The sequence below is a fragment of the Podarcis liolepis genome (assembly GCF_965112155.1).
Source record: "Podarcis liolepis genome assembly, chromosome: 3".
Taxonomy (NCBI): domain Eukaryota; kingdom Metazoa; phylum Chordata; class Lepidosauria; order Squamata; family Lacertidae; genus Podarcis; species Podarcis liolepis.
The window spans coordinates 104,522,065-104,548,459 of NC_139557.1; the positions used below are offsets into that span (position 1 = coordinate 104,522,065).

The window sequence follows — 26,395 nt, forward strand, 5'->3', positions numbered from 1 at the left end:
TAGAAGCCAAGTCCTAGGGGTCGAGCTTGCTCCATCAAATACAGTGGTACCTTGGGTTACATACACTTCAGGTTATGTACGCTTCAGGTTACAGACTCTGCTAACCCAGAAATACAGTGGTACCTCGGGTTAAGGACTTAATTCGTTCTGGAGGTCCGTTTTTAACCTGAAACTGTTCTTAACTTGAAGCGCCACTTTAGCTAATGGGGCTGCTGCGCCGCCGCCCTGCGATTTCTGTTCTCATCCTGAAGCAAAGTTCTTAACCTGAGGTACTATTTCTTGATTGCGGAGTCTGTAACATGAAGCGTATGTAACCCGAGGTACCACTGTATTTCAGGGGGCTCTCCCCCCCCCCAAAGTTGAGAATAATTCCCAAATTTTGTGTGCGCGTGCCATGTCATGTGATCGGCGATGCGGGGCGGGGCATACCTGCTCCCTTCCCCGCCCTCGATATTTTATTCTATTCGGCACCCCTGCCCTTGGGAGTTAATGGCAAGGGCCTGAAACCGGCCCTGGCGCGCGAGACTCGCCCTGGCAGATTCCAGACGGCTCCGAGGAGCTGTTCCGTGTCCTGCCTCCTCCTCCTCCCCGTGCGTCACCGAACCCTCTCAGCTCCCGGGGCAAACAGGTCCCGGGGCCTCGCCTCGCCTCGCCCTCGGGTGCCCGGGAGGCCGCCTGTGGCGATGCCCCTTTCTGGCTCTCTCTGAGCGACCGCGCGCCCCTCCGGCTCGCCCGCCGCCCTCCTTCCTCTCCACAAGTCGGGAGAAACTTGCTCGACGGGCGGGGAGGGAGGCGGGGGAGGAGGAGGAGAGGCGGGCCCCTCGGCGTGCGCCTCGCCCGCCCATTGGCCGGCGCTCCGTCGGCCGCTCCAGCTGGAGCCGGGAGCCGTCGGCTGGCGGAGGAGCGTCTCGCGCCTGCCCCTCTCGGAGCGCCGGCCAAGGTTGCGCGTCTTAAAGGGAGCCCCGCGCGCGCAGCTGCCTCTTCACACCGATTCCCCCGGCAAGAAGGGGAGCGCAGCGCCTGCCCCGCCTCGTCTCTCCCCTGAGCGGACTGTACAATCCTCGGCAGTGTCCTGAGACTGTATGGTCAGCTCAGGGGCGGCTCGGCCCCGGGATCGCAGCCTCGAAAGCAGCGCCGCCGCCGCCGCCGCCGCCACCGGACCCGCTCGCCACGAGGAGCGCGCGCCCAGCCTTTCGCCGCCGCCGCCACCACCAGGGAACCTGCGCGGCCGAAAGAGGGAGCCCAACGGCGCAGCCCAGCACGCCCCTTGCACCTCTCCAAAGGCCTCCGGGGACCTGCCCACCCACCCAAGCCAGGCCCCCTGCCTGGGTCGGGCGCGCCCACGAGGGAGCCCGTGTATCCAGACGCCGCGCAGAACAGCGGAGGCGCCGCTTCCACGATGACAGCGGAGAAGGAGAAGAAGAGGTAAGAGGAAAAGCGCCCAGGGCGCACCTGAGAAGCAGGGCGCCCCCACCCCCCCGATCCGGCGCCGATCGGGGGTGGGGGTTTCCCTTTTTACGAAAAATTCCTTTTCTTCTCTCAGCTCCAAAGTGGCCCTTCTCCGGCTGAGGTCTCTCCCGCCGTATCAGGTCATAACAACAACAGCAACAACAACAACTTGTCAATATTGTATCATCATCGTCGTTGTGCTTGTTGGACGGGAAGGCCTCAGCGTTGATCTTGATATAATGGGCATATAGCTCACGAAGGGTGGCCCCTTGAATTTATTTTTGGGGTTGCAGGGTGGGCTCCCACGTTGATGGGCATTGCCATTTAAATAGTGGGTGGGTGTTGCGACTTCTAAGCGATTGTGCGGGGTGGGGCTTACCTGGGCCCCCCAATATTTTATTCAAGTTGGCACTGCTCTACACACACACACAAAACAAAAACAAAACAGCTGTGTGTGTGTGTATTGTATATATATAGTGTATATATATAGTGTGTGTGTTGTGTAAATACACAACAGGGGTGCCAACTTGAATAAAATATTGGGCAAGCCCCGCCCTGCATAATCGATCACTTGACGCGGTGTATGCACACCTTTTGAATAGAAATGCCTATCAGTTTTTGGGGGGGCGGCCCCCTCAAATATTTTATTGGAGGGTCGAAGGGATCTCGCCCCCTAGGAGCTGGCTCCTATGATACACACACACACACTTGTACGATTCGCTTGTTGACGTTTGTACACTTTTGTCTAATTTTTTAAATGTTGGGTACAATCCAGACAAAGCTAAGCAGTTTTACGTTCCTTTGGGTTTTTTTTTTAACCATGTTTCTCGTGAGTTCATTAAACACGTGTTTGTCTGCCCCGAAATCTACGGGACCTCCGAGAGCTTTGCTTAGGCTGGATTGTAATACTCATGCTGTAATAATATATTTTAAAACACGTTTGGTTAGGTTCCCGTCGATTTCAAAGGGCGCTTTTCGCCCCTGCTTCTTAACTCTGCCCTTGAAATCCGCGGGACATGGACGCGCTGAATTTTGGCAGGATCCCGTCCCGATGCCTTGGGAATGACTGAAGCTATTCACTGGAATTGCGGCGCGAAAGAAATAATGTTACTTCTTCTTGGCTTTGCTCCGGGATCTGTGACGGTTTTGTTGTTCCCAGATCTGTGTACTTTTGAAGGTTCAACTTCCAGCTCTTTGGCTAGCTTCCCCCCTTCTCTCCTCTTCTTCCTTGGAATTGACGCGCTTATAGGATGCTCCCAAACTTACCCAAGAAAGCTGTTCGCCAAAGCTAAAGAACAGTCGCAGATCTGCACCTTGTGAAGGGTGCGTGTCTGTGAGTGCCAGTGTCTTTTGGAGACAGAACTGCGCTTAGGAGGCGGAAAGCGATTATCAACCTTAAACAGAGAGGTCCGAAAACGATCTCTTCTCACGCTACTAAAATCCAACGGCTTTGGCATCCTTCTCCGCTCTTTACCTGTTGAACTACTGTAACTCTAGAACCTCCGGAACACAGAAGGGCGCATCTGACGATCGCTCCCCCTTATCCCCATGCCCGTGGGCCTTTAGACAGCCAGTTAAAATGTAACCTGGGGTGCGCCTGTCTGCATAATGACAAAAATGGGACTTTAGCATGTTCTTTGTCGGTGTCCACTTTTGTCGCGCGTCTGGGAGCTATTACGCGAGAAAAGAAACGAGTCGAATCCTCTAAAAAGTAAAAGGAGTGACTCCCATTCTTCGTCCCGTGGCATATTTATATTTCTAGAGGCAGGAATAACGACAGCTTGCACTAAGGCGCCGCCACTCCAGATGCAACACTTCACACTCCCGACTCCTTTCCCAGAAAATGTTACCGTAAATGCACAGCTGATTTTCAGCCAACGTAGGCTAGGGAGAAATGCGCGGTCAGAAAACTGCAGGAGTACAGTTAGGAAATTTAAGCCCCTGGACTTAATGGGCTTACGCGGGTGAGCCCTCTTTAGGGGGTCATCAGCATTACTTCACCAAGGGTAGCCAACATGGCGCCCTCCAAATGTTTTGGACGACCCCTCACCTCCCTTAATTCTTGGCCATGCTCACTGAATGAAGTTGGGGGTCCACAAAATCTGGGTCGGGGGCACCGCGTTGGCTTCCCCGGCGGTAAGCCATCCTTGTTGAGTTTGGGGCTGCGTCCTGCCCTGGACCTCTGCGCCCCCAAGTCCTTCCCTGGTGCCACAACGGATCGCCACCACGCGCGCCTTTGCGCGTATTCCAGCTCGCTGGCAGCTTCGGTTGCATTTCGTCAATAGCGGAGTAGGATTCAAAGAAGTGTGTTTTTTTCCTGTGGGGCGGGGAGGGGAGAGAGATTGCGTTCACATAAACTTTTGAACTGCGCCAGTTTGCAGAGCGCTGGCTTTCCAGCACCGTCTCTCCAAAAGCTGGAGATCATGTGTGAAGTGACACCGGATTGAACTGAGCGTTCGTCGTCAGTGGCGAAAGGAAATTTCAGGAGGCGATCGGTTTGGTGGAGAGCAACTCTCTCTCTCCCCTCCCCGAAGTTTTGAAGACCCAGCGTCTGGGATAGGCTGAAGGCAGCCGCCCAGAGACGCACCAGTGCAAGGCAGTTTAAGTCGAGTGGATCCCCTTTTGGAGGCTGGTGCTGGGAAGGTCCGGCAGCTTCCTAGGAGGTTAAAGGGTGAATGCGGATTGCACAACCGCCACCTCTGCCCCTCCCGTCCCCCTGCTCCGTCCATGCCTCATCAGATCAGCTCCGCGGCTGCTTTTACGCCATCTTCCCCAATTACTAGCTTTGCCGATTGTGCAAAGGCGGAATTTTTTTAGTTCATCCTCTTGAACGCAGCCAGCCTGTGTCGACGAAGATGCTTCTCCCTTTTTCTGCTGGACGACCCTGTCTTCCTGCCCACGCTTCAGCCGCATTCTCTATGTGGTTTCCCTTTCAAGACATTTTTAGCCACCATCGGAGGCGAAGTTGAAAGGGGTCGTTTCCTCCCCCTTCACCTTTCAACGCTTCAGGAATTGGCAATTTTAATACTTCAGATTTGTACCACACTTTTCTGATTGTGCAAATGTTTCTCATACATCCTCAGTGATCCGTACAATACACCTGTTGTTAGACACATATTTCAGTTGAGAACATAGAACGAAGTCGGGATTTTTGTTGGGAGGGGAGCAGAACCTCTGTTAGCTTTTTATTTTTATTTTTTAAATTATTGATTAAAGGGGGGCAGTTCCCTGCCCCCCCTCGCTACGCCCATGGCTGAGAATGCAAAGTCACCTAGTGTATTCATGGCAGAGGCAGATTTGAACTGGAGGCTTCCAACTTCCCGGTTTAGTCTCTTAATGTCTGTTACACCAGAGGGTTCAACCAGGGAATGTTCAGTATATTATTTTATTCAACACAGGCTATAAAGGTGCAGTGTGTTAAGGTGCCATGCGACATCCAGCCTTGGTTCACATTGAATTTAGTGGATCTTACTCTTAAGTAATCTTAGTTTGATATAATGTGTCTTCATTTTAATTATTAGGCATTCCAGGGTGCAAAGCACTTTGAAGCCTGATGGTTTTATCAGGGAAGTTATCTATGCACATGAAGTGCTACATTATGTGTTTAAGTTACCCCCTGGTTCCAATCCCTGAAAATATAAATTTGGGGTACAGCAAAAATCAACTCAAACTTAGTATATTGCACTGACTTCAACTGGATTTAAAAGTGTTTAACACTGGGTGGATCATGTCCAGGTTTTGTTGAAAGGATTAAACTTGGAGCACGGGTAGTTTGTTGTCTTAAAAAATATATGTTTCCATATTTGCAACCTAGAACTTCACATCTTATGTGTGCTTCTCTTGTATGGTCTGTTATCTAAGACCTTCAAAGAGGGTTAAGTTTGTATCTTTTTTTTTTAATTGGGTGGACTTCTGTTGGTAGAAACTTCCAGTTTGCCATATGAGATGCATAGGGACTCGGAACCAGCACAGTCGGTAGAGTGTGAGACTCTTAATCTCAAGGTTGTGAGTTCGAGACCCACATTGGGCAAAAGATTCCTGCAGTGCAGGGGCTTGATCCTTGTGGTTCCTTCTAAGTCTACAGTTCGATGATTATAACTGAACAGTCGTCATTCCATTCTCTTTTATTATAGTCAAGAAATGTGTGCATGGAAGAGAAGGGGCCACAGTTTGTGTGGAGCTCTGGGTAAACACTAAAGCTTTGCGTTTCCTTGTGTGCCCATTGGCACCTTTTAGAAACTTGGTAGCTTTTCATGGAGGGTGTGTGTGTGTGTGTGTGTGTGTGTGTGTGTGTGTGTGAAGGAAATATAGGTATGTGCAAAGATTCCCAGAGCAAACCTGCAATCAATCCCCTTTTGGCCTGTATAAGGTATATGTATAAGATCTTGGCATTGTTGGTGTAGCTCTATCTGTTGTTTTGGAAGGGCAGAGAAGATAGCTTCAAATGAGCAAGGATACGTAATGTAAAGGTCATGTTCCTTTCGGTTCTCCTTTGGAATATTTCCTATTTATTGAATATTTAACCCCTGTTGCCTTTGGGTGCATGTAAAACTTTTCTCCCCTGATCTGTGCCAACTCAGATTTCGTGAACAATAAAGTTCTTGAATGTCCACGGCGTTCAGCTGTCCGCTCTTGTGGTGTGCGTGCGTATTACATTTGTTTTCTGCATTCATTAAAAGTGTGCCAGGGAGGAAAAACGAATCACTGATGACCAGCATGGTGAAAAGCTCTCATTTAACAACCTAACAGCTAAGCTGATATAGTTAAGGCAAGGGTGTGTTAACCAGTACTTTCTCTTCAAAAAGAGCAAGAAAATGAATAAATAATATTCCCAGAAGGATTTTTGCAGTGGTTATTGAAGAAAAGGTGTATGAATAATGTTTGTGGGGACAGGGCTGTAGCTAGGGGGTGGCGCGGTGGGCCCCTGCCAGGGGCGCAGGCAATGGAGGGGTGTGCAAAATCTGCAAATAATATGTCCATACATATAAATATTGATAATTGCCTTGTAAGAAATGGTTTAAAATAGAGGGTGAATTGAATGGGTGGAAGGGGCCCACCGCGCCACCCCCTAGCTACAGCCCTGTCCCCACAAACATTATTTGGAGGTTGGAGGAGAGGCATAAAGAAGAGCTAATTTGTCCGTGGCTAGGGGGTGCAATCTGGACAGTTCTGCCAGGGGTGTAAGATCACCTAGCTATAGCTCTGTGTGGGGAAATAATGGCTGTGGCATATGACTCAAAAACAGGGATCACTCCAGACTCTGGATAACACACCCACTCCAATAGTTGTAGCTGGAATATGAACAACTGTTCTTAGAACAATTTAATATGCTTGCATTAAATTTGAGTGTGTCATATCCTGTTCTTTTAAACTATGACTTAACTGGGGTCTATAGGGCTCCTGTATCAGGCTAGCAAAGTTGTTCTTCTTCTTTTAGAATTTTAGGATGTCATAATAAACACAGAAGGAAAGGCACACACTGTAGCTTTAGGCTGCCAGGTCAAAATTCCGAAAAGTGAAGGGCAAACTTGTGCAATAGCAGAAGAAGTTAGTAGATGTCTTGCAGGCGGTGTGGGGCTGTTGTATCTGTTCTGGAGCTTATTCAGAAGCTAGAAAGCCTGTTCTTTGCTTTGGTGTTGTATAATAAAGTATTCTACTATGTAGACTGAAAGGCGAATGAAAACTTAAGGCTGACTGCGTAATCATCATATATTTAAAGCACCTTTTAAATGCATGGCTTTCCCCACAAAGAATTCTGGGAACTGTAGTTTAAGGGTGCTGGGAATTATATCTCTCTGAGGAAGTAAACTACAGTTCCCACAATTCTTTGGCGGAAAGCAATGTGCTCTAAATGTGTTTTGCATGTGTAGTGTGCACATAGCCTGTGTCTGCAATCCTTTATATTGGGTATGGGACTCCCCCCCCCCATCAAAGGCCACATTCACTAACAGCCAACCCTTTGAGGGCCTCATGCCAAAGGTGGATGTGGCCAACTCAAATGCGGGCATGACCAAGATGGCGACCCACACCACTTTGCCACTTCGTATACGTGGTTACACACACCACACATCCCTGAACTGCATTCAAAACACAAACCTCCATACACAAACGGTGCTCGCCCTCTTTGCTGGTGCTCAGTTGTGTCATGGGAGCAGTGGAGGTACAGGGAGCGAGGGGGACGGCAGCGCCGGGAGTGGATGTTTAAAATTCTGCTCACCAGTAATCTCATCCTTCTCACCATCATCTGTGCTGCTGATACAGCAAACTGGGAATCCCACTGAGCGCAAACATTATTATTTTTTGTTCCAGATTTATAAGCCACCCTTCCTCTCCCAAGGGAACCCGTAGTAGTTCACAACTACAAGGTTACATGAATTGCAATATTCAGAGCAACATTAGAATGTGCTGAAGGTAGTTATTAAACACGGGAGAACAAACAAAAAACCAACCAACCAAAAAAACCCCAACCTTTGTAAAACCATCAGCCAAACGTCTGAATAAATAAAGAAATAAATGCCTCAGAAGTTTCCTGAACGCAAGGGAGAAGGGTGGCTCTGCTTGATTTCCCTTGTGAAGGAGTTCCATAGCACCATGCGTACAATTCTCGGTGTTGCCGGTTGCAATGTCCCAGACTAATATGTCCAGATGTCCAGATCTTGTTGGGACAGACTTCCTGTTTTCTTTTGAGGCAAAGTGTTCCGAGAACATTTTTAGCTCAAATTCTCGAAAGGTCCTGGTTTTTCGCTCAGTTAGGGTTCTCGTGCGCTCCAGAAGCAATTAACTGTTTTGTTTCTGTTGCTGGCGGAGTTTGCAAGGCCAAGTAGCTCTTCTGGTTTTGTCTACTCGGAGCAAACATTTAATTTGCAACACGTAGCATTGCAGATTTTGGCTGGAGTGTTTTTGCCTTTTCTTCCCCAAAGAATGCAAACAGCACTCTTTTCTGTACGCCATGAAAACGTTCATTTGGAAAACAAGCTGTCAGGAATGAGTGTTTGTGTTAGTTAAATGGAATATAAGGTTCTGCAGCAGTGAGTCAGATTCTGCTGTCACAGCAGTGACATCTGCTTCTTTTGGCGATCCTAAACTTTGCACTGAAATCCTGTGCATCTCTGAGCAGAAGCCCAAGCTGAGTTCAGTGGGACTTGCTGCTAAGTACATATGCATAAGATTGCAGCTTCAGCTGTATTTATTTTGAATTTATTGATATATATGCACAGTGCTTTTTTTGGGGGGGGTTACGCGGGGGTACGCATACCCCTACACATTTTGTGAATCTAAGTTTGGCCTCATTGAGGGGCAGCATTTCAATGAGTAGGAAAATGAGAGTACCCCTAAATATATATTTTTAGAAAAAAAGCACTGTATATGCCATAAACTGTTACAGAAAATAGTATTGCGTGTACTTGGGAGAGGTGTGGCAGGGCTGAAGCAACTCCCCTATGGAGAAAAGTTGCAGCTCTTGGGGCTTTTTAGTTCAGAGAGAAGATGTGTAAAATGTGACGTGATAGAAGTTTTAAAAAATTATGCCTGGCATGGAGTAAGTGATGAGAGAAAAGCTTTTCTTCCTCTCTCATAACACTAGAAATCATGGACACCCAGAAAAGCTGATTGCTGGAAGATTCAGGGCAGACAAAAGAAAGTATTCATGCAGTACACAGAAAAAGAAGAAGAGTTTGGATTTGATATCCCGCTTTATCACTTCCCGAAGGAGTCTCAAAGCGGCTAACATTCTCCTTTCCCTTCCTCCCCCACAGCAAACACTCTGTGAGGTGAGTGGGGCTGAGAGACTTCAAAGAAGTGTGACTGGCCCAAGGTCACTCAGCAGCTGCATGTGGAGGAGCGGAGACATGAACCTGGTTCACCAGATTACGAGTCTACCGCTCTTAACCACTACACCACATTGGCTCCCTACATAGTTAAAACCAGTGCTTTTTTTCTGAAAAAGAAAGTGGGGGAACTCATCACAAACTTAGTTTGCTGCAGGCCCAGTTGCAGTGCCACCCACCCAACCCCGGACAGTGGCTAAATGTAAGTTGTGATTAATAAACTCAAGCAGACAACGATCTGGATTAGAAATGGCCACATCTTTATTGATTACAGTATAGATATAGGTGGATTTTTGGCTCAGGCATTGGGTGTGTATCCGTTCCAGCCCCTGCAGGCCAAAATAATGATGATGATGATGATGATGATGATAATTTAATTTTTAGATGGTAAGGGAACTCAGTCCCCCCATTTCCTGCTCAACACACACACACACACACACACACACACACACACACACACACACCGGTTAAAACTGTGGATTCTGCTCCTGCAAGAAGTATTGGCAACCATGGCCACAAACTTGGATGGTTTTAAAAGAGGATTAGACTGATTCATGGAGGATAAGGCTGTTCAGTGGCTACTAGCCGAAACGGCTCTGTTCTGCTTCCACTGTTGGAAAAAGTATGCCTTCAAAAACACCAGTTGTTGTAAATCACAGGAGGGGGGAGATCAACACGAATCATCCAGCAGGGCTCCATTTATGTTCTTGCGATGAGGGTGATTTCTGTGGCACAAACTTATCCATGCCCTTAGGAGCTTCCCATCCAGATTTGGGCAAAGGAGCAGACAACAACGAGGGGAGGGGAAGGAAGAAGGAGGCAAGGGGCAGAATGTATACACATTGAGTTACATGCTTTTAACTAGGGTTGCCATATTTCCAAAAGTGAAAACACAACAGAAAAGTTTTTTAAAAGCTATTTTTAAGAGGAGTTGACAAAAAAAGACACTGCTGACATGTATTGCCATACGTCCGGATTTTCCTGGACGTTTCAGCAATTTCTGCCCGGACACTATTTCTGACGGTCAATTGCTGGCTATGTCAGGGAGATTCAGGACACACGCCAACCTTGCTTTAAACACAGGGGTGGATAACCAGATGTTGTCAGACTCCAAACTACAATCAGCCCTAGTGAACATCACAAGGCCTCAGGGATTACTTATGTTATGTTTATCTATAATACAGGTATTATTATAGCACCATGTCATAAACTGTCAGGGCTGTTTATAATAAAAAACACATAAAATGCTATTTAAAAAGTACAAATAAAAATGCAGATAATCTTTATGGTTGAGTGGCTAATCAATATAAAAATTACACAGCTACAAAGCTGTTACTGCTGAATTAGATTGTGTTGTAGAGTTTTCCTTCTATATACTGGATATCCTGTATAGCAATCTTCACTAGCCTGGTGCCCCCTTGATGTTAGAGTTAGAGCTGGACCACATCTCCAATGGTCCTGATGGGAGATGTATTCCAAAGCATTTGCAGGGCACTAGGTTGGTAAAGGCTGCTCTAGAATTTTAAATGTACCTGTTGAACAGATTTATGGGGTTTTTTTATGTTAACCAGTCTGGGATTTCTGTATAGAGAGCACTATATAAGCTGAACAAATAATTAAAGTAAGGGTCTGGAAGCTGTTCAGCTGAGGGCAGAGGATATTTATTGATAGAGAAAGTTCATAAGGGGGTTGATTGCTCTCTGCTGTAGGATCTCCATGTTTTCACTCGGCCCAAATATAACATTGCTAGCGTTAGTCTTAGCCCAAAGAAGTCCCATTGTGGGTCTGCTCAGATGCTAATTCCAGGCAGAATGAGACTGGTGCTGCCATGAAGTCAGCAATATTATCAATGAAACAATAATAGTGCATTACTAGAGGATTTATACTGTACTGTACCGCCCACAAATTGTTACACTTTATTAGGTGTTCTGCAATGCTGCCCTAATGTTTTTGCATTACTGCTGTGTAGAAGGGCACTTCTGTGCTATAGCCTTCTGAAATATGAGATGCCCCCATCAGTATCGGCATTCTGCCAGCTCCTGAAGACACACCTGCTTGGGAAAGCACACTGAACTTCTGATTTTGTTGTTTTAACTGTTTTTTTTAAAAAACTGTTTTGATGGTTACGCTTTTTAATTACAGTGGTACCTTGGGTTACAGACACTTCAGGTTACAGACTCCACTAATAGTCTGTAGTACCTCAGGTTAAGAACTTTGCTTCAGGATGAGAACAGAAATCATGCTCCGGTGGCGCGGCAGCAGCAGGAGGCCCCCGTTAGATAAAGTGGTACCTCAGGTTAAGAACAGTTTTAGGTTAAGAACGGACCTCCAGAATGAATTAAGTTCTTAACCCGAGGTACCATTGTCACTCTTTAATGGTATATTTTTATTAAGGATGTTTCAATGCTTCAATGGTCTTGTTGTTGTGTATTTTAATAAGATATTGATTTTATAGTTGTAAACCACTTAGAAGTCATTTTGGCTCAAAAGCAGTGTATAAAACAACAAGAAGAATATGATGCAACAGAAGTGGGACTAAACCCACCCACCTCTGGGTCATTGGTGGTATGAAAAATTATCAAATTTCAGCAGGAAGATACAGGCCAAAGAGACCATCTTGGCTCTGAGTCCTGGAAGACCTGCTCTCTCTGCCTTTCAGGGTTTTTCCCACTTGGCCTGGCAGGGTGGGGCCCTGAAAAGCATACAATAAAATTGGTTTAAAGTACTGAGATTAGTTTGCTTTAAGTTTGTAGAAATTAGGATGGCATGAAAGTAGCCTTTATCCTCCTCTGTGTTTCCTCACTTGACACAACAAACATTGACGATTGTGTTCCGTTGTAAAGGCTGATGGTAACAATGTTTGCTTTTATTGAATTTTTTATGCCTGATCTTTGGGAAAGGCGCTCTGCTCTTGGACTCTTCTTGTGATCACAAGAATGTGGGATTCGTCAGGTTTTTATTTTATTTTATTTGGAGAACATGACTGATTCTGCACACCCTAGTTTTGATTGGCCTCTGTAAAAGTTCAGTTGAGTTAGAAAGTTTGGGGATGCTTTTTTCAGTTCATAGTGAGAGAATAATATTTAATCTGAACAGAAATACAATTATTCAGTTTAAAATAAAAAACCAGGCTGAGCAGCCTAGCCAATAAATACGAAAAAGGGCACTAACCCACGTTTTCCCACTTCCTTCCTGTGCATGTCAAATGTCTGCCACTTTTGCCACATCAACAACCTGGATGTAGAAATAGCCTCTTCCAATTATAAACTAAACAAAACCACCACCTATGTTTGTTTGCATGCATGGCTTTATATCTTTTTTTGAATTTGCCTTTATATATTTCTTGCCTCCTTGTAAAACTTGCCACACATGGGTAACTAAATTCGAATTTACAAATCGATAAGTATAGTTTTGTACAGGTGTATTTGGTATCTGCAGTTTCAGCAAAACACACACAAACAAAAACCCTGCTATTTTTCTAGTAACAGAGGTGCCGGAACTCACAATGAACTCGTTCTCTTATAATGGCAATGGCGCCCACCTGATAGGTGCTGGAGAGAGAGAAATGAGAGAGAGAGAGAGAGAGAGGAGAGAGCGCTTATATGATATGCTTCTGTTTAAGCATGGTTCTGTTTTAAGTGTGTTTCCTGCTATAACTGTGCCTCTAAAGCAAACAGTATTGTTTTTATACCAGACAGTAACATCCCGTGACTGTCATTCAAAGTGGGAGGAGCTTTTCATGCCATAAGAGCAAGGGAATGCTATCAAAACCACGGCCCATTTGATATTTGATTTCACCATTTGATATTTTGCATTGTACTGACTGGCCGTGATGCTTTTATTTTATGTGGACAATTTGTATTGCTCGACCAGGCTCCTGCTGTTCATTTTGTTCTGTGTTTCATTATTGAAAAAAATCCAGGAAAAAAATAAGAACAGTTAAAGACTGCAGCATACACGCCATAGGCGTCCAAATCTAAATATCTGCATTTTTATTTGCACTGACTACAGTGGTACCTCGGGTTAAGTACTTAATTTGTTCCGGAGGTCCGTTCTTAACCTGAAACTGATCTTAACCTGAAGCACCACTTTAGCTAATGGGGCCTCCTGCCGCCGCCACACCGCAGGAGCACAATTTCTGTTCTTATCCTGAAGCAAAGTTCTTAACCTGAAGCACTATTTCTGGGTTAGCAGAGTCTGTAACCTGAAGCGTCTGTAACCTGAAGCGTATGTAATATTGACCCTAATAATTGAGTATTAGGTTGGAAACTGCCGCTTTTTGTTGTGTGTGCTGGTATGTGTGTGTGTGTGTGTGTGTGTGTGTGTGTGTGTGTGTGTATACACACACACACACTTATGTTCCTCTAAATCTGAAAAAAAAAATCACAGAGGTTTACAATAATATCTACAGTGGTACCTCAGGTTACAGACACTTCAGGTTACAGATGCTTCAGGTTACAGACTCCGCTAACCCAGAAATAGTGCCTCGGGTTAAGAACTTTGCTTCAGGATGAGAACAGAAATCGTGCGGCGGCGGCAGTGGGAGGCCCCATCAGCTAAAGTGGTGCTTCAGGTTAAGAACAGACCTCCAGAACAAATTAATTTCTTAACCTGAGGTACCATTGTATATGTAATAAAAACACATGCAAATTTAAATTCAGTGCCCATCAACTAACTAACTATTATGGAAAGATGTGTTCTTAATTGCTGGCATAAGCCTGATGGCTTAGAAAGGTTTTCAACCAGTATTTGAAAGTCAAAACAGAAGGTGGAGTGATACCACTAAAACTCTATTTCTTGCTGTTATCGTGAGACTTTCAACGCAGGGGGCAACCAATGACATCCCAGCCCAGCAGATAATCTCCGTGACGGAACTGGGATATGAAGGTTTGGGGTTCCCTAAGGTACCCTGGACCCAAATTCTCCAGGGCTTTGGAAATTAATACCAATACCTTGAACCTGGCTCAGTAAGTAGGAGATCAGCCAGTACAATAATGGATCAACACAGCTGTGGCTTCTACCTGGGGAAGTGGCGGTAGAGGCTATGTTGCACGGACGACAGCAATGCGCTCTACGTGGGGCTACCTTTGATAGTGACTCAGAAACTACTAATCCAGAATATGGCAGTTTCAGTGGGAAGCTTGGATTCCAGGAGGTTATCTTTTCGTCCCAAAAATGAGTAACCGAGCTGACAAATGAATCATGTGGGTGTAGCTTAAGGTATTCTAGAGCAGGCATGCTCTTGCGCCTGTCGACGCAACTAGTAAAAGTCGCTTAGAAATTCCTTCCTAGCATGTAAACTGGGGAGGGAAATCTCTGGTCCTCTGGATGTTGTTGGATTCCAACCTTCATCCCCCACAGCCAGCAGAACCAGTGGTGGGAGGTGTAGCTTAGCAGCATGTGAGGACGGGCACAGATCCCACATCCCTGCATTCAATTTTCATGTTAACTGTAGCGGCTGGAGCAAACCATTGATTAATAAAAAAAATACTTCCTCCCCACATTTATACCTCTTTAACAGTCACAACTTCCCCCCAAAGAACTCTGGGAACTGTAGGTTACTCCTCACAGAGCTACAGTTCCTGGCACCCGGTTTGCAGGTTTCAAAGCAACGTGCTTTAAATGTGCTGCTTGCACATTTGATCTGAGTTCACTGGTGGCTTATTATCTGCAAAGCATCTCTTGCAAGTAATCACTTGTAGGCAGAATATCTCTTTGTTACTGCTGCTTGTACCTAGCCCACATGAGCAAATGATCTATTGTTACTACTGCCTGTGAGCAGGAAAAAGAAGCATGGCATAATAATAATAATAATAATAATAATAATAATAATAATAATAATATTTATACCCCGCCCTCCCTGGCAAGAGCCGGGCTCAGGGCGGCTAACAACAGTAAAATTACAGTAAAAACATAATGGGGGGACGGGATCCAATTTAAAATACAGGTTAAAATGCAATTTAAAATGCAGCCTCATTTTAAAAGTAGCCCATGGATCAAAACTGTAAGGTGAGGGAAAACATAAGGGTCAGACTGAGTCCAAACAAAAGGCCAGGCAGAATAGCTCTGTCTTGCAGGCCCTGTGGAAAGATGTCAAGTCCCACAAGACCCTAGTCTCTTGTGACAAAGCGTTCCACCAAGTCTGCTCCAGAAACTTGTTGGGTATAATTGGTAACTTTGACGGAGCTGGGTGTTACTTTATTTCCACCACCCCGGTGTCCGTATTAATCCCACTCACTTCCACCCACGTCCTGCAACATGGCGATATGGTGAGACAGATTTCAGAACTGGGCATGGCTTGTGCTTGCTAGTAGATTGGAAGAAGCCATTGCTTAAAACATACAGACATATTGCCAGTATGAAACCAGTGCAGGGCAATGGCATTTGCTTGAATGCTCTTCTTCCCCACAGCCACCACTCTCACACCCTCCAAGTGTCCCTATTTTCCAGGGACGTCCCTGATTTATCTGAAGGAGCATCTCCACCCCCATCGTTCTGCCTGGACACTGAGGTCCAGCGCCGAGGAACTTCTGGCGGTTCCCTCACTGCGAGAAGCCAAGGGGACCAGGCAGAGAGCACCCGCCCTGTGGAACGCCCTCCCACCAGATGTCAAAGAGATAAACAACTACCAGACTTCTAGAAGACATCTGAAGTCAGCCCTGTTTAGGGAAGCTTTTAATGTTTAATAGACTATTGTATTTTAATATTCTGTTGGAAGCTGCCCAGAGTGGCTGGGGAAGCACATGGGCGGGGATATAAATAATAAATTATTATTATTATTTAGAGAAGTCATCCTGGTTTCTGATTTGATCCCGGAATGTCCCACTTTTCCTTAGGATATCCCTATTTTCCTTGGAGAAATGTTGGAGGCTATGGAGTTACCTGAGCCGTCTGAAGGCAATCCTGTTTTTTTTTAATGCTTAATGTTTTATTATGTTTTTATATATGTTGGAAGCTGCCCAACGTGGCTGGGGCAACCCAGTAAGATGTGTGGGCTATAAATAGTAAAATTATCATTATGGAATGGGACATCCCTATTTTCATCAGAGAAATGTTGGAGGGTATGCACCCTGCCTTTAAAGACTGGTACGTTACCTTCTCCTTCTTTGACGATCACTCGTAGCTGAGTAAGATTGTCTTCCATAAACACAGTTTTAACAGTGAGTCCATAAGTGACTGTGGAGGACAATTCTGAATCCACACGTCCTTCCACAGTGGGGAAAGAGGTTTCTGGGTGGGAGTTGATCATGGTGAGCGTTTGCCAAACGTGCCTTCCTCTTAGCTCGTTTCTCCCTTTCGTCCTGAGTTCGAGTGTCTTCAAAGCCCATGACACCTTTGATAAAGGCGTTGGTACTTTATAGAAAGAGTGCTTAAGCAACATGAGACATTGGGGAGGGGATACACAGGGCAGGACTAAATGGGCTTCTCCTTGCATGTTACAGGGAGCAGAACAGGTTCCTGGAATCGAGCCCAGGGGAGTTTGGGAAGTGCAGCGACAGGTAAGGAGAAGGGGCAGGAGGATTGGCACCCCTCCTCTGGGGGTTGGCGATCGTTGAGAGGTGTTTAACGGTTAGCTTGTAACTTGGGTCACATCCTCCACACCAAAAATTTAAAGTACTCTTACGCACTCATGGAGAATCCTGGGAACTGTAGCTTGGTAAGGGTGTTGGGAACTGTAGGTCTGTGACACTGTGAGGTCATCGCTCTTACCAAGCTACAATTCTTCAGGTTCTTTGAACATTAAAGTGGTGTAAAGGTAAAGGGACCCCTGACCATTCGGTCCAGTCGTGACCAACTCTGGGGTTGCGGCACTCATCTCGCTTTATTGGCCGAGGGAGCCGGCGTACAGCTTCCGGGTCATGTGGCCAGCATGACAAAGCCGCTTCTGGCGAACCAGAGCAGCGCACGGAAACGCCGTTTACCTTCCCGTCGGAGCGGTACCTATTTATCTACTTGCACCTTGACGTGCTTTCGAACTGCTAGGTTGGCAGGAGCTGGGACCGAGCAACGGGAGCTCACCCCGTCGCAGGGATTTGAACCGCCGACCTTCTTATCGGCAAGTCCTAGGCTCTGTGGTTTAACCCACGGCGCCACCCACGTGGTGTAAGAGTGCTTTAAATGTATGGTGTGGCTGTGACCTCACAGTTTTCTAGTAATTCTAGTATAACAGAATCTGGAACGGTTCCAACTGAGGTTTATAAGAGGAGCAGGTGGAGATTCATGGTGTTGGGAACTGGCCCACTGGTCCTCTGGAGAGGTGAGAGAAGCTGTAGTCTTCTGAGCTTCAGGGTATTTCAAAAGCGACCCATGTAAAGATAAGTATGGACACCTCTTGGGAAAGTCTCGCTTGTTTGTGCTGCAGCCAGAGCCCCAGTTTGGAACGGAAACGTTGCTGTGGAGGAGCTTACCTAACGTTGTGATTAATCCAGCCCAGGGTTACACCTGTTCTCATTAAGAGCACAAGGTCTTTGCCTACACGCAAGCTCCAAGTCAGCCAGTTCAGTTTTTGCGAAAGCAAAAGGCCATCCAGTCGAATGAACATGAGGATTGTCACATAGAAGGACCCAATAGTACTTCATTTTTAAGTGTTCTAGAATGTACAGTTTGTGCACTTGGCGTCTCGACAAACATTTGTTGCCTGAGATAAAAGGAAGTCTGAAGGTCATATTTTTAAGAGGTTCTGAAGTAGTTTCCATAAATGCAATTTTGTCACAGTTAAGCAAGATGGCTTGAATTTGATTGTGTTGCTGATTAGGTTAGACGTACATAATGGTCGCAGTAAGTGGCACATGTTCACTGGGCTTTTAATTTTAAATAACATGCTGCTTATTTTCACTCTTGTTTTGTATGGAAAATCACAGGCTGATCCTTGAACTATCTTACCTCCAGATAACATTATCAACAAATCTCCTAACCATGTGTATTCGCAATTAGATTACCCTCCATGTAAAAAAACAAAAAAAACCCACCTTGATGCTATCAATCCCATTCTTTTTCACAGTATTTTTAAGATCCTGGAGGTGCACTGAAAATACTATTTTGTTTTGTATATGTTGGCTTTAAAAGATGCAAAGCCCTCAATACAAACTCAAAATATAGCTTTCTTTAACTTTGGAAAATACGAATAAAGTACTTTCTATTTAACATGTCGAAGCTAGTTATTAATAAGCTTTGATTTGCACAGCATTGTAATTTTCTCTCTCACTTTGGTGGCATGGAAGATGCTAAAATACAGTTGGTGGACATAGTGACCGTAACAGTAGACAAACAGCAGCAAAAAGGCAGGGCAGGGAGGGGATAACGAAAAACTAAAGAGAGCATAACAAATATGTCAATTGATGCCATAAACAGTGTATGATGCATTATATCTATCTATGTAATCTGATTTATCATTGTCAGTATGGAATATTACAAAACTCAGCTTGGTTATATAAACGTCTACCAACACATTTAACATACATTAATTAAAAGCATGGTTGAAAAATTCGAAGTCCAACGATCCCATAGTGCCCAGGTACAGTGGTACCTCGGGTTAAGAACTTAATTCATTCTGGAGGTCCATTCTTAACCTCAAACTGTTCTTAACCTGAAGCATCATTTTAGCTAATGGGGCCTCCTCCTGCTGCTGCGCCACCACCACACGATTTCTGTTCTCATCCTGAAGCAAAGTTCTTAACCTGAGGTACTATTTCTGGGTTAGCGGAGTCTGTAACCTGAAGCGTCTGTAACCCGAGGTACCACTGTATTATGAGTCTGCAAGGAGAGCATAATATCTTTATGCCTACTTCTCAAAATGCCCGTGGCAGGCCCAAGCCATTCTGATGCCTGGGGCAAAGCACAAAATGGTGCTGCCACAGTTCTATGTGCGGGAGCCGAATGGACTGGCCACTGAGCCTTCCTTCAACTCTGGCAATGGGTAGCATCCTCCATTGCACCTTAGTGGATCTGAGGAGTCCCTGTGGTTTAGGGGGTGCAGTCTGTGTGGCATATGCAACTCTGATCTCCAACAGAGGGAAATAACTAAGAGGCTCACAGGAAATGGCCAGGAGGGCTGCTTCCCTACCCCCCCCAAAAAAATTTGTCACCTGAGGTGGTTGCTTCACTTTGCCTAATGATAGGGCTGGCCCTGCCAGATGGTAGGTTGGTCCATGCTTTGGATACTGCTTACTCATGGGAGATCCGTATAAAATGAAAACACATCAACATATTATCTATGTGAAGCAATACTGAAACCATGCTAATTTTTAGGAGACGGTATTGGAAAGTCTTTCATCTTCAATTATGGACTCATTTTTCCAGTGGGGTTGTTGTTGTTTTTTTTAAAAAAGAAAACTTTTAGAGTACAATTTTCTGATGCAATTATATTGTGATTTCAAGTTGTTTTAGCACATGCATTTTTAATTGATAGATTTTCAAATTGTGTAAGGTTGTTGGTTGTTGTGCTTTGGGTTAAGGTTACCAGATTTTTTTCAATGAATCCGGGGACACTTTTCAACTTCAATGGATTTTGTATGGGGACTGATTTATAAATCTGGGGACTGTCCCCAGGAAACGGGGACGTCTGGTAACCTTACTTTGGGTTGTATGCTGCATTGGTTGCCTTTAAGTATTACGAGAACTTGTGTAGCCACCAGTTCAATTCCAAGCCCAGTTCCCACACGCTGATCTTTAAGACCCTAAACAACCTTGGGGTCCAGGCACCTAACAGAACAAACATCTCCATATCTGTCTGCCCAGATGCTAAGGTCCTCTGCTGAATCTCTTTAGGTGCCTCTGCCACCGGAGGTGAGGCAGGTTATGGTCAGGGAGATAATGGTTTTGGCCGTAGTTTGTGGAGCTTTTCCTCCAGAGTTGCCTGCCTGGCACTTTGGGATGTCAGAGAATTCTGGAGAAAACAGAAAAGGAAATGGAAGTTGTTTCAAGTTTGCATGTTCATCTGCAGTCAGAAATGGTAATCAGCCAAGATAATACAATCGGTATTCATTCATGTAGCTGTTGTTTAAAAACGGCAAACAATTCATAATAAATGACTTTGTAGCATTGTTTTTACATTTCCTTTACACCGAAACGAACATAGTACACAAATACTTACGTAACTTATGTTGAATAGCAGATAGTAAGTCAAATCACGTAGTATTTGGCAGAAACCAAAGTGCAACAGAAAAGTACTGATTGAGACCAATACTGGTGGGAATGGAAATTGTTGTGTTCTTACATCTGTACTGGCACTTATTTTGTTATGCTTTTAGGCATAACCCTTTTCATTCTTCCTGAAACTTTTCTTTTTTGGGGGATTCTAGATCAAAGTTTGCCACATTAATCAGTGTGTGTTCCGAATGTATTTATCCTGACATTTTTAGGTAAACTTCCCAGGTGATTTTAAGATCTTAAATTGTGGTCCTTTTGTAACTCCCCTGGGACCATTTGCTGAAGGTTGGGCTGGAAGAACAATTAATTAATTAACAACACTGGTGTTCACGGTATTTTAATGCAAGCCATTTGAACACACTTGGGTGCCTTCCACTGCCTTATATGATCTCCTACCGCTGCAATTAAGGTTTTACTGTCTTCTAAATGCACTTGTAAGCTTGGGAGACTAGGAAGACCTGTAATATTTCCTAGTCCAACCTCCTCCACTGTTTTGAAACACACTTAGTGCTTAATATAGATCACAGGATGCCGGAGGCTGGGAGCACGAACATACCAGGTAAGTACATGCCTTCATTCAGCATTGTGGTTAAATGGCTTGCTCACTCAACTTGTGCGCATATAGTCTCTCTCTCTCCAGTTCAGTTGGTTTTCTGAGCCATGCCAGCCACCTGGTGACACAGGCATGTGCAGGAAATTCGCTTGTCAGTCATTGTCGTCCCGTCCCATGGGCCAATATGTTTTAAATACTTATGGACAAGGCTGGTTGCATGAACAAGTATATGCTTATGGGAACTATGCTACCTATTAATTTTGTTTATTGCAGGGGATGTAGTTTTTTGAAAAATAAATATCTGCTGCTGGTGGAAACAAAATGGCGGTGGATTAGATTTGGTTTGTTTTTTAAAAAAATGTTTTTCATTAAAGATTTTCATGAATTACAAAAGATGGTGCAATGTCTCTTTTTCCATTATATTACACACCCACCCACCCACAAATATATATATATATATATATATATATATATATATATATATATATATGCAGGTTTTGGTGTCCTCGGGTGTCTTCCCGTGTAAAAGTTGGGGTGTCTAGGCGACGTTTCGACGAGGTCTCACTCGTCATCTTCAGGCTGGTGCTTTCGGCTTCTTGTTACTGGAACAGAGCGGGATCTCACTGAGATCCCGCTCTGTTCCAGTAACAAGAAGCCGAAAGCACCAGCCTGAAGATGACGAGTGAGACCTCGTCGAAACGTCGCCTAGACACCCCAACTTTTACACGGGAAGACACCCGAGGACACCAAAACCTGCATTCCTGTACCCGTGAAAATCTACGAAAACATATATATATATATATATATATATATATATGCTTTCGTAGATTTTCACGGGTACAGGAATGCAGGTTTTGGTGTCTTCGGGTGTCTTCCCGTGTAAGAGTTGGGGTGTCTAGGCGACGTTTCGACGAGGTCTCACTCGTCATCTTCAGGCTGGTGCTTTCGGCTTCTTGTTACTGGAACAGAGCAGGATCTCAGTGATCTCAGCACAAAACCACAGTGAGACATCTTAGATCTTAGACAGTGAGGTCTTAGATCTATGCCTCCCCCCCCACGCAATATGGCGCCACAGAGCAGGATCTCAGGATCTCAGCACAAAACCACAGCTCGCCCCTATACACGAAGCCAAGCCAGAGCACAATTAAGTGCAGTACAGCCATCTTCTCAGAAAAACTCTTCACAAGTTCAAGAGGTCAAGACACGAAAGCTTTAGCAACTAATCCACTCTTAATGACCCTCCTAAGTGGTACTCAGAATATCACTCAAGAAATCACTCAAGATATCCCTCAAGTAATTAAGGAACAAAAGAAGAAAAGTCACACTATCCTGGGAACTTCCTCTCTGCCCAGAATACACCACACCCCCTCAACAGTATTTATAGGAACTCAAACACTGAGATCCTGCTCTGTTCCAGTAACAAGAAGCCGTAAGCACCAGCCTGAAGATGACGAGTGAGACCTCGTCGAAACGTCGCCTAGACACCCCAACTCTTACACGGGAAGACACCCGAAGACACCAAAACCTGCATTCCTGTACCCGTGAAAATCTACGAAAGCATATATATATATATATATATATAGCATTATCAAGGTAAGATAAAGGTAAAGGGACCCCTGACCATTAGGTCTAGCCGTGGCCGACTCTGGGGTTGTGGCACTCATCTCGCTTTATTGGCCGAGGGAGCCGGCGTACAGCTTCCAGGTCATGTGGCCAGCATGACTAAGCCGCTTCTGGCAAACCAGAGCAGCACACGGAAACACTGTTTACCTTCCCGCCGGAGCGGTACCTATTTATCTACTTGCACTTTGACGTGCTTTCAAACTGCTAGGTTGGCAGGAGCAGGGACCAAGCAACGGGAGCTCACCCCATCGCGGGGATTCGAACCACTGACCTTCTGATCGGCAAGTCCTAGGCTCTGTGGTTTAACTCACAGCGCCACCTGCGTCCCATTATCAAGGTACATGGTGCTTTACAAAGAACACATGACAGGTCCCTACTCTAGTGTTTAGAGCCTAAAGCACAAAAAGGGAAATGGGAAAATGAAAGCATGGGATAGAATATATGGTTACTTCCATTACAGGTTTCATCTAACAAGGCACTCCCTATATTCTCATACCCTCCAACAGCCTCCAAAATGCCAGGAAAGCCCTTAAGCCATCATGGCTTCTCACTTTTTCATGCCGAGTCCTGAATTCCCAAGGATGTTTTCCCTTCAGTACAGTGTTACAAAGTGTTACTGGAGGTTTAGATCCGTGCGTCCCTCTACCACATTTCTTAGATCTATGCCTCCCCCCCCACGCAATATGGCGCCACTTCCTGTTTTTATGAAAACAAGATCTGGGTCACTTGAATGCCTGTTAGGAAGTTTGTCATCATTTCCCCCCTCCTCAGTCTCTCATAAAGAAAGTGGTGGGTAGGGAAATGGGGGGGGCAGAGCCAGTCGCGAGGGGCACTGAGGGGTCATGGGCACTGAAGAGTGGCCATTACAATCACTTGGTTCTGACTTGCTGCGTTCAGCTGTGGCGTTGGCATCCCTGCCCCAGCCTCGTTTTCATCCGAGAACTGTTGGAGGGTATGTATGCTCCGAGGTGAAGATATTGGAAGCTGCACAATCCCAGTGGAAATTGCCATTGTTCACTTATTCATCGTTTGCCTGGAATGGAAACCATCCTGTGAATGTGTTTGGGATTCATGGTCCACAAATTATATGCAATAGATGAGGTTTCTCCCACCGCCTCCAATTTGCTTTGTGTTTCCTTATCGTTAAAATGAATGGTGCGGAATAATGTAAAAGCAACCAGATTGACAGAATACTGTAAATCACGTGATTTTGCCCTGCAGTGGGCAGCAAGACTTAGAACGTAAACAGCGGAATGGAAGCAGTGCTGCCTTGGAGAAAATGCAGAGTGGGAAATGCAGGCTCCAGTTTCTGTCCCAAAACAAAAGCATTCAATATATAAAAAGAACAGAACAGAACCAATTTGCATGTCTGTACATACCTTGTTAGACGGGATGCGGGTGGTGCTGTGGGTTAAACCACAGAGCCTAGGACTTGCTGATCAGAAGGTCGGCAATTTGAATCCCCGCGATGGGGTGAGCTCCCATTGCTCAGTCCCTGCTCCTGCCAACCTAGCAGTTCAAAAGCATGTTGAAGTGCAAGGAGATAAATAGGTACCGCTCTTGCGGGAAGGTAAACGGCGTTTCCATGCGCTGCTCTGGTTCGCCAGAAGCGGCTTAGTCATGCTGGCCACATGACCCGGAAGCTGTACGCCGGCTCCCTTGGCCAATAAAGCAAGATGAGCGCCACAACCCCAGAGTCAGTCACGACTGGACCTAATGGTCAGGGGTCCCTTTATCTTTACATACCTTGTTGGTCATTTGTCAACATTGATGCCTGAAAGTGGAATCAAGGGGGTGGACATGTTTCTTTCTAGGTACTGAATGTGGCATAAAATTGGGAAGACAAACAAGAGAATCCATAGGTTCATTGATGCTAATAAGAGGTATATTGTTTGGACAACTATTTTCCAAAATAAGCTTTGCTACACGCCTATCACATTTAATTTTTTAATTATTTTACTGTAACGTCCCTTCATGTGTTTGTATGCAAAAGATGGCCAGAGAAATACCTCAAAGAAACTAACAAACAAGTGAGCCAACTAACTCTGCATTTAGGGACAAAAAAACATGCCTTACCTTGCAAATTGGAAGTGACTCTTACCTACCATGGGTGAGTAAGCAAGTGGCTGCTTACAAATGTAGCGCTAAATACTTTATGCAAGTTTGTGTGTTTTAATTAGTGAAAGAAAGAAAGAAAGAAAGAAAGAAAGAAAGAAAGAAAGAAAGAATGTTAGGATGGGCTTTCTTGGTTTGGCAGTATTAATAGATTCCAGTTCATATTTCAGCATTTTAATTGTTATGCTACAGGAGCTTTTATCTTCATTTGTTATTATTAGCTATCTAAAGTGTTTGCAAGAGTGTTTTTGCTGTCACTAATAAACAGTGATGTTTGAATTCAAATAATCCTTTCTATTGTGCCTCAGTGTTGCCCTGAGCTGTTGCATAATGGGAAGCATTAAGTGTGCTAGAAATAAGCACAACAGCAGCTTTCCTCTTTATGTGGGCATGTACAAACCTGAAAGGGGGGGGGGGAGAGAAATAAGCAGAAGACTCGGTGGAAATTTAATACTGGTGCGTTGTAAACTTTCATTTCCCATGCAGTTGCTAACCACAAAGAGACCCTTCTCAGAGCCTTCTCTAAATAACCAAAATGGCAGCACAAAATCCTGCTGTGCTGACGAAGCTGTTCCTATGTGTGTGTGTAAATTTATTTATTTGTTGACAGTAATGCCTTCACGTAACAGAAGAGTAGTGTTCAGCCCACATGGCTACATCCTCCTTCAGTGAATGCTCTGGTTGTCACTTTTGTGAGAGATGAATCTGCGCCAGCCATTTTCTCTGGGAGATCAAGAAAAGCTTTGACTCGTCAAGTGACTCTTCACCCTCTCATTCCTTGTGCTTGTAAAACCTCGGTGGTACATTGCCTGGTTCAGGCTTTCCGTTTTTTAAACCAGTTTTAGGCTGAAAATGAGCCCCGTGCCCCCACATGCTCCTTCCTCACCCTTCTCTGTCTCTCTTTCCCTCACACACATCGTTTTGCTGAAGGTAATCTGGGTTTCTTAAATACTTGTTTCCCATGACACCAATACTGGGAAGCTGTGGTTTACAGGCCCCCAACAAACCAAACAGGCCATTCTGTGAGGTAATAGCAAACCCATCGCTTCATCTTTGGTATAAAATAGTCCCTCTAAAATGGATGGATCTTGATTGAAAGCCTCCATCTTCTTTAATGAAGGAGAAATGAAAACTGTACTGTGGTACCTCGGGTCACATACGCTTCAGGTTACATTTGCTTCAGGTTACAGACTCCACTAACCCAGAAATAGTGCTTCAGGTTAAGAACTTTGCTTCAGGATGAGAACAGAAATTGTGCTTCGGCGGCGTGGCAGCAGCAGGAGGCCCTATTAGCTAAAGTGGTGCTTCAGGTTAAGAATAGTTTCAGGTTAAGAACGGACCTCCGGAACGAATTAAGTACTTAACCCGAGGTACCACTGTCTTGGGTTTTAGTTTCCAGTCCTACAACTTTGCCTTGGTTTAGATTTGACAGCCTTCTTTGGATAGACTTCTCTTGTCCTGGATAAAGTTATATAACCCAAATCCCCGTTTTGGGCCGATTACTACCAATTAATAGTAATAGCAATGGCTTATAATTAGTGGGAAGGTGTGGTAAAAGTGTGAGGCGTACATTATCTGGCAATCCTCTGTGTTAATTTTTTCCGCCACCCCAGCCCATTGTGTCTCCATAGGTAAGCTGCACCTACTGAGTAGCATGCAATTTTCAATGGGTTTTACGTCA

General features: G+C 45.1%; 1 protein-coding gene across 6 annotated transcripts in view; it reads left to right on the top strand.

Annotated features, from left to right (window-relative positions):
• Positions 1–493: 493 nt before the first annotated feature.
• Positions 494–26,395, top strand: part of EPAS1 (endothelial PAS domain protein 1) — a 134,037-nt gene continuing 108,135 nt past the window's right edge. For 2 of the 6 annotated variants that reach the window (XR_014523537.1, XM_083494287.1), the window contains exons 1-2: positions 494–1,425; positions 16,718–16,774. Coding sequence is in view for 3 of the 6 variants with exons in the window: in XM_083494287.1 (XP_083350413.1) it covers positions 1,400–1,425; positions 16,718–16,774 (83 nt within the window). In the remaining 3 variants the exon portion in view is untranslated. Of the gene's footprint in view, positions 1,426–16,717; positions 16,775–23,426; positions 23,552–26,395 lie in introns of those variants that run through there. The other 4 variants (XR_014523538.1, XM_083494288.1, XR_014523539.1 and 1 more) reach the window with 2 other exon arrangements.